Source organism: Schistocerca americana, chromosome 1, assembly GCF_021461395.2.
Source record: "Schistocerca americana isolate TAMUIC-IGC-003095 chromosome 1, iqSchAmer2.1, whole genome shotgun sequence".
Taxonomy (NCBI): domain Eukaryota; kingdom Metazoa; phylum Arthropoda; class Insecta; order Orthoptera; family Acrididae; genus Schistocerca; species Schistocerca americana.
In genome coordinates this window covers 1,066,904,955-1,066,923,708 of record NC_060119.1, presented here as the reverse complement: position 1 = coordinate 1,066,923,708, position 18,754 = coordinate 1,066,904,955, and the positions used below count along the sequence as shown (strand labels likewise).

Sequence of the window (18,754 nt, the reverse complement as noted above, 5' to 3'; positions counted from 1 at the left end):
GGCGTAAATGGGAACGACAGTGCAAGAGATTCAGGGCACACTTTTTCCGTCACACTTTGGCTATGTAATATCTTCTCGAAATTCCATGGAAATTAATTTTTCCGCTAAGCGGCTACAACAAATATAGAAGTTAGTTGTTTGTCCGCTAACGAATCCGACGCAGTTCCGACTCATCAGCAAAGTATGCTAAGGAAAAAGGAAGGAAGACCAAGCTTTAAGTCACGTTGATTACGAGATGATTAGAGACGGACCACCAGCTCGATATGAAAGGGGTAAGATGGGGAAGAATATAATTCGTGTCGTTTTCAGAGGAATCGTCTCGGAACTTGCACGAAAAGAGTTCGATAAATTACAAGACACCTAAATCTCGATGGTCACACGAAGATCTTAACCGTAGTGCTTCCGAAGAAGAGTCCTGCAACTAACCACTGCGGTACCTCAATGGGCTACGCTAATAGATGCCGTTGGTATACGGTAATGTAATACTGCCCTTGTTATTGAGAGACGGGGAAGGAAACAGACTGGATAGATCGTCGCTGATAATGTAGCTGCTCGCGACCGAACCTTGTCGCACGATTACTTTAAATAGGAATGATATGGATAGGAAAAATTGCTTTGTGTCTTGAAAAACTAAGAAAAGAACCTGAGAAAAGATGAAAATCTCGAGAGTAACTGGTCAACTTCGTCCATTACCACACTATTTGATGCTGATGAAACGACACAAAATGTCATTAAAAATACGGCTCTATGATATCAGACGCTCTCCAGCCTAAAGGACAGAGAGAAAATTCTCTCACAATTATATCCTTGCAAAGCCGCTTGTATTGCACCATAAATGTCATTAGCAGCTGTGACAACTATAACTGTGAAATAATATGATTGAATTTTCTCACGCTGAGAAGCTAGAAGGAAGAATGCGTTTCACTTGGTAAAAACTTTATAAAGCGAAGATTGCACGTAAGCACTTCTTTCTTTAAAAGCAACAGGTTTCGCCAACTTTGCTGTCATCTTCAGGTCTTTTGGTTGGATCAGGCGGCCGATTCGGAACAAGACAGCGCAGCAGAATACTTTAAGTTATTTCCGAGCTAATCGCTGCCTATGTTTATTTACGTGAAAGACCACTCGCGACGTCGCGGACTCAACAAAGACGTGTGAAGTAGCGGCGCTCCCCTTTGACGGACGCAGAGAGTCGCTGGGCTTTGATCGACTCAACGTAACTGCCACACAGACCTGTAAAGTTACATACAGTTACCGCTAGAAGGCATACTCATATCTGCAATGTTTTGGAACATTAACAAGAGGAGGTGGTGATTAGTGTTTGATGTTGCGTCGACAACGACGTTATTAGAGGCGGAGCAGAAGCTCGGATTACGGAAGGATGTGGAAGGAAATCGGGAGCGCCTTTTGAAAGGAAACTTCACGGCATTTGCCAGAAGCGATTTAGGAAAATCACGGAAAATCTACATCATGATGGCCTGACGCGGGCTTGGACCGTTGTCCTTCCGAATGTGAGTCGAGTGTATTAATCATTGCACCACTCTCCTCGCTCACAATGGCAAGATATTAGTGTTACTCAGACCACCAGGTGGGAGACGCTCCACATTCCTTTCCATACAGTTACCGCTAGAAGGCATACTCATTACAAATGGCATACTCCTCCTAAGAGTCACGAGGCGTATTTTCTCTCGTGTTTGGGCAGTTATTTGAAATTTACTTTTTGTAATGTATAGTTGGAGGCAGCCCAAACAAATGGTACTTATCACATCTTTCATGCGACGGCTAATGTTAGTTTGTGCCCGTTAAAATAAAATGATTTTTAAAAAGGAATTTTGCATGGCCAGTCTATAGAGCGGACCCCGATTAGGTCTAGTGCGATATTTGTTCTGCCAGTTTGTGTTAACTGGGGCTGTAGTGCATGAAGAATATGCAGTATTCTAGCGGCGACTGAGCAGCTCTGCTGCATAGCGGTGGCAGTTGGCGCCGGCCAGGGAGGTACTGTCGCTGTTGGAGTAATGGTTTTTTTCTTACTTTACTGTTCCTGTTAATACGTATACATGGAACGAAAATCGCACAAGACTAATTTGGGATCGCTCCATCGAATGGACACATAATATTACGCTTTAAAAATCATATTGCTCGTTACTTGAAACAAACCCAAGCTTTCCGTTGATACTGGGCGTCGAATGAGAGACGCCATTAGCAGTATTTGTTTGGGCTGACGTCAGCTACACACTGCAGAAACTAAACTGCAAGTATCTGCCGAAACACCAAAGAAAAAGCGGCTGATGTCTCTCAGGAGAGGTGAAATGCAGTTGTCAATCGGTTATACCAAGACATTGATACCTAAATGGTACCTCTAGCTTGTTACTGGTGCGTGGCTGAAGTGAATACAACTCCTGTGTGGCTTTCCGTTTAATGTGGAGCGTAATGAACAGTCTGGTATGAGGCAGTATATACGTTGTGCGAACATAAGAACAGTGAAATATTGATCATTTCTTATGTTTCTTAACGTTATGGAAGTAATGGCAACTAGATAAAGTTACTTTTACACGTCATATATTGTAAAACCACTGCAGATTTTAGCGCTGCGTTATTCGTCATTGTAGTTCGCACCCTTTCGGCTTTCACTATATTTTTTTTCGTCCCCACGTAATATTTTTTCTGTGATTGGTTGTGGACCGAAAACTTTCTCTTATACTGGGAAAATCCGGAAAGCGTATTTCTGCACTGACATTTAGAAAAGCTAACATAAAAGATCGGAAAAAAATTAAAAGTTGCTGATTTTTCGAGAGCGAAACGTTGATACTTTCTACACAGACGCAGTAATAGTAATGTAGGTAAATGGTTACCCACGGTAAACACACTAGCAAGATACCAAATGTCAGATTTATATTCCTTGCTGTTCATTTTCCATTACGAATAATTAGCCGTGTTCACGTTAATGAACACTGGTTAACAAAATAAGCCTGTAGAGAAAAATTTTGTGTCTTGTAAATTCGATGTATTACTACAGAAAGATGTTACTAGACACAAATCAGATTTCTGATATTAAGAAACCGCTACCAGAGGTGAAGGAAGCGGTAATTAATAAAATAATAAAAAATATTGATTGGACTAAGGTTTGAACTCAATGTACATGATACAGTAATGGAGCACTATACTACTTAGCCACCAAGGCACAAACTATAGTATGCCATTCCATATCTGTGTGATGCAGAATGTTTTGCACCAAATGCGTAACTGCAATGATTGTAGGGTAACTACTCTCATCGCATAACAATTATCAGATGAGTACGAAAGTACCGTTGTATCCATTATTGTGCTAGCAACATACAAACTGTACACTAAAAGATCTGTTGTATTTCTATATGCCGATGAGTGGATATGTGCTAGTCCTGTACCTTTCACAGGAGAAGTTTTCTGAAGATTTAAAGTAGGATACGAGCTGCTCGCAGAAGTAAAGCTGTGAGCACACGTCCTGAGTCGTGCTTCGGAGGTCAGAAGACACAGTAGTTGCCAATGAAAGGCAAAAGCCTAACGTTTGAGTGCCGGTCTAGCATACAGTTTTAATCCGCCAGGATGTTTCATACCAGCATATACGACGCTTCAGAGAGAAAACTCGATCTACAACGGCGTCGCGCATTATACAATGAAGCCCCAAAGAAACTGTACAGGTATGCATATTCAAATTCCGACCTATGTGAACAGGCAGAATATGGCGCTGCGGTCGGCAACACCTAAAAGAAACAAGTGTCTGGGGCATTTGTTAGATCGGTTACTGCCGTTAGAATGGCAAGTTATGAAGATTTAAGTCCGTTTGAACGCGTTGGTGTAGTCGGTGCACGAGCGATGGGACGCAGCATCTCCGAGGGGGCCATAAAGTGGGGATTTCCCCGTACTACCATTTCACAAGTATACCATGAATATCAGGAATCAGGTAAAATATCAGTCTCCGACATCACTGCGGCCGGAAAAAGATGCAGAAAGAACGGAACCAACGACGACTGAAGATCATTGTTCAACCTGACAGAAGTGCAACCCTTCCGCAACTTGCTGCAGATTTCAATCCTGGGCCATCAACAAGTGTCAGCGTACCAGCCATTCAACTAAACATAATCGATATGGGCTTTCGGAGCCGAAGGCCCACTCGTGTACCCTTGATGACGGCACGACACAAAGCTTTACGCCTCGCCTGGGCCCGTCAACACCGACATTGGACTGTTGATGACTGGAAACATGATGCCTGGTCGGACGAGTCTCGTTTCAAATTGTATCGAGCGGATGGACGTGTACGGGTATGGAAACAACCTCATGACTCCATGGACCGTGCATGTCAGCAGGGCACTGTTCAAGCTGTTTGAGGCTCTGTAATGGGGTGGGGCGTGTGCAGTTGGAGTAATATGGGTCTCCTGATACATCTAGATACGACTCTGGTAAGTGACACGTACGTAAGCATCCTGTATGATCACCTTTTTCCATTCATGTCCATTGAGCATTCCGACGGACTTGGGCAATTCCAGCAGGACAATGCGACACCGTACACACCCATAATTGCTACAGTGTGGCTCTAGAAACACTCTTCTGAATTTAAACACTTCCACTGAGCACCAAACTCCCCAGATATGAAATAATAGAGCATATCTGCGATGCCTTGGAATGTGCTGTCGAGAAGAGATATTTACCCTCTCGTAGTCTTACGGATTTATGGACAATCCTGAAGGATTCATGGCATCAGTTCTTTCCAGCACTACTTCAGACATTAGTCGAGTACATGCGAAGTTGTATTGCGGCACTTATGCGTGTTCGCGGGCGTCTTGTCACGGTTCGCGCGGCTCCCCCCGTCGGAGGTTCGAGTCCTCCCTCGGGCATGGGTGTGTATGTTGTCCTTAGTGTAAGTTAGTATAAGTTAGATTAAGTAGTGTGTAAGCTTAGAGACCGATGACATCAGCAGTGTAGTCCCATGAGATATAACCACAAATTTCCAAATTTCCGTGCTCGCGTTGGCCCTACAGGTGTACCAATTTCTTTGGCTCTTCAGAGTATTTCAGCCAGAGTAAACGTAAGACAGAATTAAACGATAACTTCTTCGAAACTTCGTAATAGTCTCCCACTGTGACCCGTAAGTTTTAGCACAAAGATGTCTACAACCTTCTTCTGTAACGGTGAAAAAGCATGGTGCCCTGTTACGTCACCCTCAGGCTCGACGACGCTTCAAACAGCAAATTGTCGATGCATGCGAAAGAAAATGCCACAACTTAGAAGCTCAAGTGTCGTGTAAAGTGGGTTAATGATGTCACGTTAGCACCAAATCTCACCAACGCTCTGCTCATCGCCACCATGGACGTGTCTCACGACTGGAAGACCAACATTAAACCCCTTATTTTGACGTCTCTGAGTTCACCGTTGAAATCAAACAGTTTTCTTATGAGTGGCGGGGAAAAACATTTCAGACACACCCGGCTCATAATCAATTATAACATGCCTCAGGGGTTGGCATAAAAGGCGTCAATGAAACCACCAGTATCCTTGGGATGTTGATTCCCACACATTTCACAGTCGAAAGCGACAGTCTGCAGTGCAGTAGGCCACAAGAAGGCGTTCTTGACGATCTTTGGGAGTGCTGACATCTGTGTGACACTTGAACCCTTTTCTAAGAACATTATGAGCTAGCAACATCACTGAACGTGATCTTACCCCTTTGGTGTGCAGAGCGACCCCAATTTTCGCTGTGCAGTACAGTTCAGAACTACTAGGGATAGTTCAAAACTTTCGATGTAATTTGAACGTGATCCGAAGTAGCAAAGGTTGCTTACGCTTTTTCAGAACTCCTTTTTAAAAAATGGCTCTGAGCACTATGGGACTCAACTGCTGTGGTCATAAGTCCCCTAGAACTTAGAACTACTTAAACCTAACCTAAGGACATCACACACATCCATGCCCGAGGCAGGATTCGAACCTGCGACCGTAGCGGTCGTGCGGTTCCAGACTGTAGCGCCTTTAACCGCTACTCCTTTTTCAGAGCCATCTGTGGCGTGATGACAGAGGGGTGCGACTTTTTGAATGAAACGGCAAAGGATCCCTCTGAGACACCCCAGTTCTGTAAAACAGTCGGTGACATCTTCCCACATTCATTGAGAATTTAAAAATTTGCCTTTATGGAGAAAAGATGAGAAGTAGCAGTAGGCACCTGCAGGTAGGCAACCACTTGACAAACCTCTGATGCCAGTTGCCTGCCTGCAGGCACCTAGGGCTGCTTCGCAGGATTCCTCTGTAGAGGCACATTTTCAAGAGTCTCAGTAAATTTTAACAGGTGCCACTGAGGGTACTGACGAACTGGGAGGCGTTAGAGGGATACTTTTCCGTCGTATTCACACATGCATCAATATCACACTCCTACATGAGCACACCACAGGAGGATGTGAAAGAGGTGGACTGAAAAAACATAAGCACCCTTTGCTCCTTTGGATCACTTTCAAATTTCGTCGAATGTTTACAAAGATGATCAGTGATTCCAACCTGTAAACTGGAGCAAAAACTGTGGCGCACTACACACCATCGTGGCGAGATCATGTTGAACGGGGTTGCCAGCTCTTTAAGTCCTTAGAGAAAGACAGAAGCGTTTGAGAGATGTCAACAGTATCACAGATCGACAAAGACGTCTTCCTGGTGCCCAATCACTGCAAACTGTCCACTTAGACAGCAAAATGTGTGGGAACTAAAATCCCAAGAAGAGGTGTGGTTTCAGGGATGCCTTGTGTTGCTACCTCCAGAGCAAATGCGTTAAAAGAAGGTGTGAAATGTGGGTCAGGGGCTATGACAACCTTACCATCGATCGACACGTCCACAGTGCGGTTGAGCAGAATTTCGGTGAAATTTGATGCGAGTGTGACATCGTTAATCCACTTCATACATCAGAAGATCTTCTGAGTTGTGACGTTTTATTTCGCATATGTCTACACCTTCCTATTCGAAGCGTTGTCCAGCCAGAGGGTACTGTCGAAAGGCACCACGCTTTTGAAAATTACAGGGGAATTTTTTAGGCATCCCAGAGCCAAATTTCAAACTTACATATCACAATGGGTACAGTTACGCGCTGATCCTTTAATTCTGTTGTTACTCAATTGTTACTTGTTAGTTCTTCCTCGATTCCCAACATGTCGACTGCCGATGGGTGAGGGGCGCTACGGGAGGAACCAGCTACATTTGTGTCACGCAGTGCTGCCACTAGACTTGTGTTATCATTTCAGTATATTCCCCATGCGGTATTGACAGTGCCACCTATTTTCTGCCGTATCAGCTGACAACTACATTGTATTCCTCGTATATGAAAGTAAAAACATACAGGAGTTAACAAATGCTTACACTATTTGTGAAATTGAAATTGGTAACTTGTTGTTGAGCGAAGGCGTTTGTTGCTACTAATTCCGTATCAGTTCTCACAGCAGGCATTCTGAAATTAAGAACCAGTAGTAAAACTTACATTGTAGCGCTACAAAAAATATTATTTTCATTAATTAACATTGTAATGTTAAATTGTAGGCGTGCAGAAATCACTCCGAACGTGTCTGATTTTATATTCCTGTTCAATTCATTACTATCGTCGCTTCTATCCGGCCCAGCAGTATCTACAGTGATTTAGTTTATTGCGAGTGAAACTTACTGCAGTACCCCTCCCAGTCATCACCATTGACGAACAGCTGGGTTTCACCAGCAGTCTTAAACAGATTGTCAGTGGACAGCATTCAGTTGGAGGCGCACTACGCCGTACTCACCCCATGGCGCTGCTGTAGTGCCGGCGTTTGACGGCGTCGATGATGGCGCTGCCGTTGCGGGGGTCGCCTCCGGCGTCAAGCACGGCGACGAGCGCGTGCGAGTAGACCAGGACAGCGTCGTACAGGTACGCCGCCTCGGGCCGGATCTGCTGGACCAGAGCACCACGCTCTTACCCTCTCTCACTTGTTTGCAGGGCGGCAACACAGGCAAAATACCTAATCACATTACTTCAAAAAAGACGGATTAAATTTTATCTCCTTTGCTGACGTTATTAAAGGACGAAGGACGGTATGCAGTCTCAGCAAAACATATTTCCAGAGTGGTGACGGATTATGTGGGGGGGGGGGGGGGGGAGGGGGAGGCAGGCGGAAGAGATTGGCGGAAGAGGGCGGGAAGGGGGGGGCTGACAGAGCATCACAGCGTTAACTAAACGGAATGAGTACTGAAGCATACATGCAAAAGGTCACCGACCTTGCTCCTCTTCCATGCTGCTGTGGAATTTCCTCTTCTTCTTCTTCTTCTTCTTTTTTTTTTTTTTTTTTTTTTTTGAGTCATCAATCTTTTGTATGATTTGATGTGGCCCACCACGAATTCCTCTCCTGTGCAAAGCGTCTCATCTCAGAGTATCATTTGCAACCTACATCCTTATACCTATATCCAAATGTTCTATCTAACAAATACTGCTCTAGCACGATTCGCTTCTCAAGCATTTTAGAAAATTTGAGGTCCAGAATTTCACGAGAGCACCAGCCATAGAGAAGGAACGTTAGCGCAGTCGCCTAAGGGGCCACACTAGAATTCTGGCCGCATATGTACACTATCTGATCACACACATCCGAACGCCCATTAGTGGACATTAATATGAGGTGTTTCCCCAATTCGCCTTTATGATGGCTTGAACTCTATTGGAGACTCTTTCAATGAGGTCTCAAATGCCGATGAAGGGGTGAGAGTTGATTCTCCCTCAAAAGCCGAAACTCGAGAAGGTTAGACGTCGGGACCTGGAGCAAAGTCCACGTAATAGCTCATCCCAAACGTTAGTTTACTCATGTTGAGATCGAAGGGGCGATATGTAGTGGCCGGCCGGAGTGGCCGTGCGGTTCTAGGCGCTACAGTCTGGAGCCGAGCGACCGCTACGGACGCAGGTTCGAATCCTGCCTCGGGCATGGAAGTGTGTGATGTCCTTAGGTTAGTTAGGTTTAATTAGTTCTAAGTTCTAGGCGACTGATGACCTCAGAAGTTAAGTCGCATAGTGCTCAGAGCCATTTGAACCATTTGATATGTAGTGATTACTTAGGAGAAAAAGAACTTCTTAGCCGAGACAGATATGAAAAAAAGGAAAAAAAGCCTTTTGTAAATAACCGGTTTCCATAAAACTAAGTTACCATCTTCAGATCTGTAATAAAGTTACAAGACGTACTACAAACTGTCACACAGACAACGCAACAATAACCCATAGAAGAATCGAAAGACAACACACCTTCCTAAAGGTTATTACTAACATCTTGTGCCAGCTACACACAAAATTTCTCCATTGAATTTCCAGGTACGTAAAACATGGAAAGTGTGGAATGGAATGACCATGACAGCAGTTGTTTTTTAATTTTTGTGACAATGATTTTATATCAACTGGTGTGCCTCATGTACCGTTATATCCAAATGGTTTATATATGTTAATCTACATTCAGACCCGATGATGGTACCTTTAGCATGTTGAAACCGGTTATACAGTAAACAGTAATTCAGCGATCTTGGCTTTTGAATTATTTCTACAACAGTGTGATATTCCCACTGCGTACTATGTGTTCACTGCAAAATATATTTAAGTGTCGGGAAGTCTTTTCTGAAAGTATTTGTATGGAAGTGAAAGATGGACGATAATGTAGACAAGAAGAGTACGAAGCTTTTGAAATGTGGTGCTACAGAAGATTGCTGAAGATTAGATGCGTAGATAGCGTAACTGCTGATGAGGTACTGAATTGAGCTACGGAGAAAAGGAATTTGTGGGACAAGACTAGAAGAAGAGATCGGTTGGTAGAACACATTCTGTGGCATCAAGGGATCACTAATTTAGTATTGGAGAGAAGCGTGGACGGTAAAAATCGTAAAGGGAGACCAAGAGATGAATACACTAAGAAGATTCAGATGGATGTAAGTTGCAGTAGTCACTCAGAGATGAAGAGCCTTGCACAGGATAGAGTAGCATGGAGAGCTGCATCAAACCTGTCTTTGGACTGAAGACAAAAATATTTCTTAGTCTGTTATCTCGCTACGATCACGAATGGCTGTTACTCGCTCGTTTATATCAAGCCTCAGTCGATTGCACTGACGTTGCTGCTCGATGGATGGCGTCTTCGTATGGACTACCATACGAGAAACCTCGTAGAACTTTGATGCTTGTTTTCTAGAAAAAGACTTCAGAAGAGCAACGTACTAGACCACCATTTATTATATCTCAATTTGATAATAGCTGATCAAAATGACTGACCCGATGCGTGTATGATTCCTTTATTACAGCTAAGAGCTATTTACTGTAACTGTGGTTCTACATGAAACACGACAGAAAATTCCTTGACTAATTACTGGCGCCGAAAATTGGCCGAAATTATTCGGTTGACAACGCCGGCAGTTCGCACTGGAAGTGCAATGAAGCAGAGCTGACTATATTTTATTCATTTATAGCCGAAATAAAGCACTAACTTTAACAATATAGTTATTTTTAGAAGTAGTATTACACACATGGTACTATAATCAACGTAATTTCTATGAAATTCCCAATGTTTTTACATTTGGACCGGCGAATGCATTAGAAACAATTGAAACATTGTATGCACATGTAAGTGCAAAGACTTCCAAGGCAGAGTCAATTTGAATAAAATCTTATAGGGCATCAGGCCGCGGCATTTTGAAATTATAAGCACTATTAAATACGATGTTTCAACCGTCTTTACACGAGTCCTCAGCAAGGCGGCTAAGCATAGTCGAAATGTCTATTTAAAAGGAATTTTCGTTTCAAAATGACGTGGCCGAATGCCATAAAGGATTTTACTTACTGCTATTTCTGGGACAGAATTTCATTTTCAGCAGCTAACTCCTCTTTTGCTACAATGTGCGAAATTTACTTCATCGTTTCCGCATGACAAGAGGAAGCATTTAGTTCTCTGATTCCCCAAAAATTCATATGGACAGATTTCTTGTACTGTCATAAAATATGAAATCGCATTTATCTGTGACCCAATAAATACAATAAGCGTTCAAATTTTATGTCTTTTAGTAAACCCAATGGAGATCCTGTAACAGTATCGGGTTACTACCCAAAATATATAAAAGAGTTTGAATGCTGAGATGCTTGTTGTAATGAATAAGAGAATATTAACGACAAGTTATATAATCTTACAGAAAAAGAATAATGATATCGTCCGATAAAGTGCCATTGGGAATTTAGGTTCTGCTTCCTGATAAACGTGATCTGTAGACATAGAGCCAAGAAGTTCAGTATATTCCTTTTGTTAGCAACACTGATCTCGATAAAAAAAATAGCAAATAACTTTGAAAGTAATAACACAATTACATCTTTTATCGATTTTTGTGACACAGGGAAAAGCAGATATATTATGCTAATCAATTCTTCTGCACTGATTCTGAACAGAAAGTAACATCGTTTTGCTACGAACGTCTGGAAGTATGTATATGACATTCTGCCATCGAAGTTTTTGTCCCACTGTCCTGACTATTAATGTCCTGATAGTAGACTCTCTTAATCAGCAGCTCGGGTCATTGTACTTTTCAAAGATTTTTATAGAAACTGAAGCAAACTTTATGAAACCGAATGAAATTGAACGGTTACGTGAGTGTGCGTAAAAAATTAAATGCATACTGCACTTCGGAGAAAATACAAAAATGCAGTAAATGAAGCAGGCATAAAGGAATACAAACGCATCAAGAATGAGATCGACAGAAAGAGAAAATGGCTAAGCAGGGATGGCTAGAGGACAAATGTAAGGATGTAGAGGCACATAGAGGCACATATCACTAATGGTAAGTTAGATACTGCCTACAGGAAAATTAAAGAGACCTTTGGAGAAAAGAGGACGAATTGTATGAATACAAAGAGCTCACACGGAAACCCAGTTCTAAGCAAAGAAGGGAAAGCAGAAAGGTGGAAGGAGTATATAGAGGGTCTATACAAGGGCGACGTTCTTGAGGACAATATTATGGAAATGGAAGAGGATGTGGATGAAGATGAATTGGGAGGTATGATGCTGCGTGAAGCGTTTGACAGAGCACTGAAAGATCTAAGTCGAAACAAGGCCCCGGGAGTAGACAACATCCCATTAGAACTGATGACAGCCTTGGGAGAGCCAGGCCTAACAAAACTCTACCTTTTAGTGAGCGAGATGTATGAGACAGGCGAAATAACCTCAGACTTCAAGAAGAATACAATAATTCCAATCCCAAAGAAAGCAGGTGTTGACAGATGTGAAAATTACCGAACTATCAGTTTAATAAGTCACGGCTGCAAAATACTGACACGAATTCTTTACAGACGAGTGGAAAAACTGGTAGAAGCCGACCTCGGGGAAAATCAGTTTGGATTCCGCAGAAATGTTGGAACACGTGAGGCAATACTGACCCTACGACTTATCTTAGAAAACAGATTAAGGAAAGGCAAACCTACGTTTCCAGTATTTGTCGACTTAGAGAAAGCTTTTGAAAATGTTGAGCGGAATACTCTCTTTCAAGTTCTGAAGGTGGCAGGGGTGAAACACAGGGAGCGAAAGGCTATTTACAGCTTGTACAGAAACCAGATGGCAGTTATAAGAGTCGAGGGGCATGAAAGGGAAGCGGTGGTTTTGGAAGGGAGTGAGACAGGGTTGTAGCCTCTCCCCGATGTTATTCAATCTGTATATTAAGCAAGCAGTAAAGGAAACAAAAGAAAAATTCGGAGTACGTATTAAAATCCATGGAGCAGAAATAAAACTTTGAGGTTCGCCGACGACATTGTAATTCCGTCAGAGACAGCAAAGGACCTGGAAGAACAGTTTAACGGAATGGACAGTGTCTTGAAAGGAGGATATAAGATGAACATCAACAAAAGCAAAACGAGGATAATGGAATGTAGTCGAATTAAATCGGGTGATGCTGCCGGAATTAGATCGGGAAATGAGACGCTTAAAGCAGTAAAGCAGTTTTGCTATTTGGGGAGCAAAATAGCTAATAATGGGCGAAGTAGAGAGGGTATAAAACGTAGACTAGCAATGGCAAGGAAATCGTTTCTGAAGAAGAGAAATTTGTTAACTTCGAGTTTAGTTTTAAATGTCAGGCAGTCGTTTCTGAAAGTATTTTTGTGTGGAGTGTAGCCATGTATGCAAGTGAAACGTGGACGATAAACAGTTTAGACAAGAAGAGAAGCTTTCGAAATCTGGTGCTTCAGAAGAATGCTGAAATTTAGATGGGTAGATCACATAACTGATGAGGAGGGATTGAATAGAATTGGAGAGAAGAAAAATTTGTGGTACAACTTCACTAGAAGGACATGTTCTGAGGCATCAAGGGATCACCAATTTAGTTCTGGATGCTAGCGTGGAGGGTAAAAATCGTAGAGGTAGACCAACGGATGAGTACACTAAACAGATTCAGAAGGATGTAGGTTGCAGTAGGTACTGGGAGATGAAGAAGCTTGCACAGGATAGAGTAGCATGGAGAGCTGCATCAAACCAGTCTCAGGACTGAAGACCACAGCAACAACACTGCACTTCACTTCCGGCTGCAAATGACGCTTCTCGCGTAGTTCTCCGAACTGGTGCTTTGCACCTTCTTTCTTGAGATGGTACATTCGGAGGAATATGGAAGACTCTTAGCAGAGAATCTGCCTTTACTTTCCTGCCGATACTAAACGTTCAGTTTCAAAGTATTCAGGAGCAATGTATTTGCTGCACAGATTTATGTGGCCGTTTGATTTAAAATTCAAGAGAAAGGTCCAATCATCACTTTGTAATTCATCAAAGTGAATTTTTTTTGCAGCATTTAAATAAACACAAGTTAGAAAAGATCGTAAACAATGGAAATGAAATACAAGGTAACTGGTTTTTCATAATTCACCGTATAAAAGCCTTGGTCTCCTTTCGCAGTTTTTACGCACCACACTTCTCTCCATTCCTATATGCCCGAGGATGTGTCGTATCAACCTGTCATCCATGTTTCTTTCCTGCACGTGCTTTAAGAGATTGAGAGAAGCCACGAAAAATTTAAATCTTGGGTGACTGTACTGGAATTTGAACCACAACCCACACGAATACAAATGCAATATTTACCACAGGTCAAATTCACTCACTTTCCTTTAATTTCATTGCGTACAGTTTATCGCCACGTTTCGCTTCCGTATAATGCTACATTCATACTTTCTGAATACCTGCTAACGCTCTAATTTATATTTGGAGTCAACTTTCTTTAGGAAAACTTTTCTTCCTGTTTTCTTTTCTTACTTGTGTATTCATCAGTTCTTTCTGTGACAAATAGCAAAAACTGAAATTGTCTTATTTCACCTTTTTGTACCATAGCAGAGCTCCACTACTGGCCATTACAACTGCTACACCACGAATATGACGTGCTACAGGCGCGAAATTTAACCGACAGCAAATGGATGCTGTGATATGCAAATGATTAGGTTTTCAGAGCATTCACACAAGGTTGGCGCTGGTGGCGACACCTACAACGTGCTCATATGAGGAAAGTTTCCAACCGATTTCTCGTACACAAACAGCAATTGACCGGCGTTGCCTGGTGAAACGTTGTTGTGATGCCTGGCATAAGGAGAAATGCGTAACATCACGTTTCCGACTTTGATAAAGGTCGGATTGTAGAATATCGCCATTGCGGTTTATCGTATCACAACATTGCTGCTCGCGTTGGTCGACACCCAATGACTGTTAGCAGAATATGGAGTCGTTGAGTTCAGAAGCGTAATACGGAACGCCGTGCTGGATCCCAATGGCCTCGTATCACTAGCAGTCGAGATGACAGGCATCTTATCCGCATTGCTGTAACGGATCGTGCAGACACGTCTCGATCCCTGAGTCAACAGATGGGAACGTTTGCAAGACAACAACCATCTGCAAGAACAGTTCGACGACGTTTGCAGCAGCATGGACTATCAGCTCGGAGACCATGTCTGCGGTTACACTTGACGCCGCATCACAGACGGGAGCCCCAGCGACGGTGTACTCAACGACGTACCTGGGTGCAGTAATGGCAAAACGTCATTTTTCGGATGAATCCAGGATCTGTTTACAGTATCATGATGGTCGCATCCGTGTTTGGCGACATCGCGATGAACGCACATTGGAAGCGTGTATTCGTCGTCGCCATATTGGCGTATCACCCGGTTTAATGGTATGGGGTGCCATTGGTTACACGTCTCGGTCACCTCTTGTTCGCATAGACGGCAATTTGAGCAGTGGACGTTACATTTCAGATGTCTTACGACCTGTAACTCTACCCTTCATTCGCTCCCTGCGAAACCCTACATTTCAGCAGGATAATGCACGACCGCTTGTTGCAGGTGCTGTACTTGCCTTTCTGGATGCAGAAAATGTTCGTCTGCTGTCGTGGGCAGCACAGTGTCCAGATATCTCACCAATTGAAAAGTCTGATCAATGGTGGCCGAGCAACTGGCTCGTCACAATACGCCAGTCACTACTCTTGATGAACTGTGGTATCGTGTTGAAGTTGCGTGGACAGCTGTACCTGTACACGCTATCCAAGCTCTGTTTGACTCAATGCCCAGGCGTATCAAGGCCGTTATTACGACCAGAGCTGGTTGTTCTGGGTACTGATTTCTCAGGATCTATGCACCCAAATTGCGTGAAATGTAATCACATGTCAGTTCTAGTATATTTGTCCAATGAATACCCGTATATCATCTGCATTTCTTCTTTGTGTAGCAATTTTAATGGCCAGTAGTGTAGATAGATAGCAGGTTGTATAGTGTCGAGAACAACAGGATGTACATGTTAGGCATCTGACGTCTAAGAAACTTACTTATGGCCGCAGCACAGTGCGGGAAAAAGAAAAATAGGGAGAAACTGACGCTGAAAATGATCAGCAATGCCACAAACGTTCAATGCTCTGGCGCAGTGCCATCAAATCACGATGAAAAAAAGTTTTCTGAAACTGTATCCACATCCACTCAAACGAGTTTTGATTTGATATTCGTTTAGTAATGGACGTAATGACATGATTAAAGTCTTCAGTCGCCATTACGTATTACCAGGTTGCACTCAGAGGACAGATTACCATAAACGTTGCATTATGAATGTGAATTTTCCTGTTATAACTGAAGAGACTATGTACCAAGAGAATCAAACGAACATTTGTTTCACAACATTATTTTCTGTCATAATCCAGTTAACTGGAATAGTTACGTTTCTATTGCAATCGCACATTTCGCCACTCTCAGGAGAGCAAGATTCTATACCGCTCTTTCGACATATGATACACACTTGGAGGGTGGCAGCTGCGCACATTATCCGCTTGGGAGGTGGCCTGTTGATGAACTGTGTTTCCTACAGCTGCGTCTTTCCTCGCAATAATTTTTGTTTCTGAGTAGTCTATCTTACAACTAGTTTGATTCGGCCCGCCACGGATTCCTCTCTTGTGCCAACCTCTACATCTCAGAGTAGCAAATGCTACCCACGGCCTCAATAATTTAGTGATGTATTCCAAACTCTGTCTTCCTCTACAGTTTTTACGCTCTAAAACTCTCTCCACTACCTAGGACGTGAATCCCTTGAATCACTGATGTCTTAGCAAATTATCTATTATCCTATCCCTTCTTCTTCTCAGTATGTTCTGTATATTCTTTCGTCGATTCTGCGGAGAACCTTCTCATCCCTTACCTTATCAGTCCCTACTAATTTACAACATTCTTCTGCAGCATCACATCTCAAAGGCTTCGATTCTCTTGTATTTTCGTTTCCGACAGTCCATGTTTCACTACCATACAATACTATACTCCAAACGTACATTCTAAGAAATTTTTTCCCCGAATTAAGAATATACTAGTAGATTTCTCCTAGTCAGGAATGCCCTTTTGGCAGGTGCAATTCTGCTTTCCATGTCATCCTTACTCCCTCCGTCATAGGTTATTTTGCTGCCTAAATATCAAAATTCCTTAACTTCATGTACTTCCCGCGCGGTTTGAGGCGCCATGTCACTGATTGGGCGTCCCCTCTCGCCGGAGGTTCGGGTCCATCCTCGGGCATGGGTGTTTGTGTTGTTCTTAGGATAAGTTAGGTTAAGTAGGTTTATGTAGCGTGTAAGTCTAGGGACCGATGACCTCAGCAGTTTGGTCCTTTAGGAATTCACACCCATTTGAACATTTTTTTCATGTACTTCGTAATCCCCAATTCTGACGTTAAGTTTTTGGCTGTTCTCATTTCTGCTACTTCTCTTTATTTTCGTCTTTTTTCTATTTACTCTCAATCGGTATTCTGCACTCATTAATCCATTCATTCCATTCGACAGTTCCTGTAATGCCTCTTCACTTTCAGTGTCATTATCAAACCGTATCATTCATATCCTTTCACTTTGAATTTTAATCTAGAACCATTCTTTTCTTTCCGTCATTGCTTCTTCGATGTATAAATTGAACAGTAGAGGTTCAAGGCTACATCTCTGCCTTACACCCTTTTTAATATTAGGCGAATCTCGTCGAAATGTCGCTGGTCTCATTTGTTAATCAGCTCCCTGTGCGGATCTTACTATCTGATACTTCTTTATCAGAATGATCCACGGAATATTCTGTATAGAACATTCTGCTCGATGGAATGCAGTGCTTTACAGACCTAGAAGTCACCAACTGTAGATCATATACAGTGTCAGATCTAAAGGATCGGAACACCACTATGTAATACGGAACTGACAGCTGGATGTTACAAGAGTCGATGCGCCAATATAAAAGAAGGCGGGAATATTGTGTTGTCAATAGGGAAGCAATAACAGCAGACCGGAGAGCTCAGTAGCTTCGAATATGCACCAGCCATTGGATGCCATCTGGGTAACAAATCCATCAGTGAGATATAAACCTTTTCAGAGCTGACCAAGTTTCGTTGGCAATGAGAGTGTGAAATGCGAACGTAGAGGACAGCCACAGCCAAAACAAGACCAGGCAGCTCTCATCTGCAGACGGAGACGGAGAGTCCGGCATTGCGAGTGGGGCTGCTCAGAAGTCAAACATTTCTGCAGTCAGCTCTAAGCGACAGCTGAGCTTGGGTAAAAAAAAGCGCCACTGGACAGTGGGTGAGTGTAAACGAGTTATTTTGAGCGATGAAACATGCTGTACTCAGTGGAAATCGGATGGAAGGATCTGGGTTTGACGAATGCCTGGAGAAGATTACCTGTCATCATGTGTAGTGCCAACAGCGAAGTACGGATGAGGTGGTGCTGCGCTATGGGGATGTTTTCGTAGCTACGGTGTGATGCTCTTATTGTGCTTAAGAAAACTCTAAATACGGAAGAACATGAAGAAGTTTTAAAGCATTGTGTACTGTGTACAGTAGAGAAACAGTTCGGAGACGATGATTGTTTATATCATCAATGACAAGACGCCCTGTTTTAAAGCAGGGTCTTTTAAAGCAGGGTCTGTGAGGCAATGGTTTGTGGACAATGACATCCCTGAAATGGCCTGGTATCACCGTTTGTTTCCACGGCCAGTGAATTCTCTGGAACAAAATACACGACAGTTGGATATATTTTCTCAGGGTGAGAGATCCAGAGAACCCAATGCTGGTCGTATTAGGTGCTGAAATAGCCAAAATGGCTCATCATCGAGAAATGAGACGACAGTATATTGTTTTAGGTAACCTGTTTGGTATGTACTGCCTTTTTTTTTTCAATTGCGAAAACTGGAAGAATTTTCACTTTCAAATTCGGAGATGCTGAATCAAACTGGGGAAAAAAGAAATTTATGCCTTAACTTGAC

General features: G+C 42.8%; 1 protein-coding gene across 1 annotated transcript in view; it reads right to left on the bottom strand.

Annotated features, from left to right (window-relative positions):
- LOC124549794 (guanylate cyclase 32E) overlaps window positions 1-18,754 on the bottom strand; it is an 828,442-nt gene that overhangs the window by 307,612 nt on the left and 502,076 nt on the right. The window contains exon 8 of the mRNA XM_047125268.1: window positions 7,773-7,918. Within this exon, the coding sequence (XP_046981224.1) occupies window positions 7,773-7,918 (146 nt within the window). The remainder of the gene's footprint in view (window positions 1-7,772; window positions 7,919-18,754) is intronic.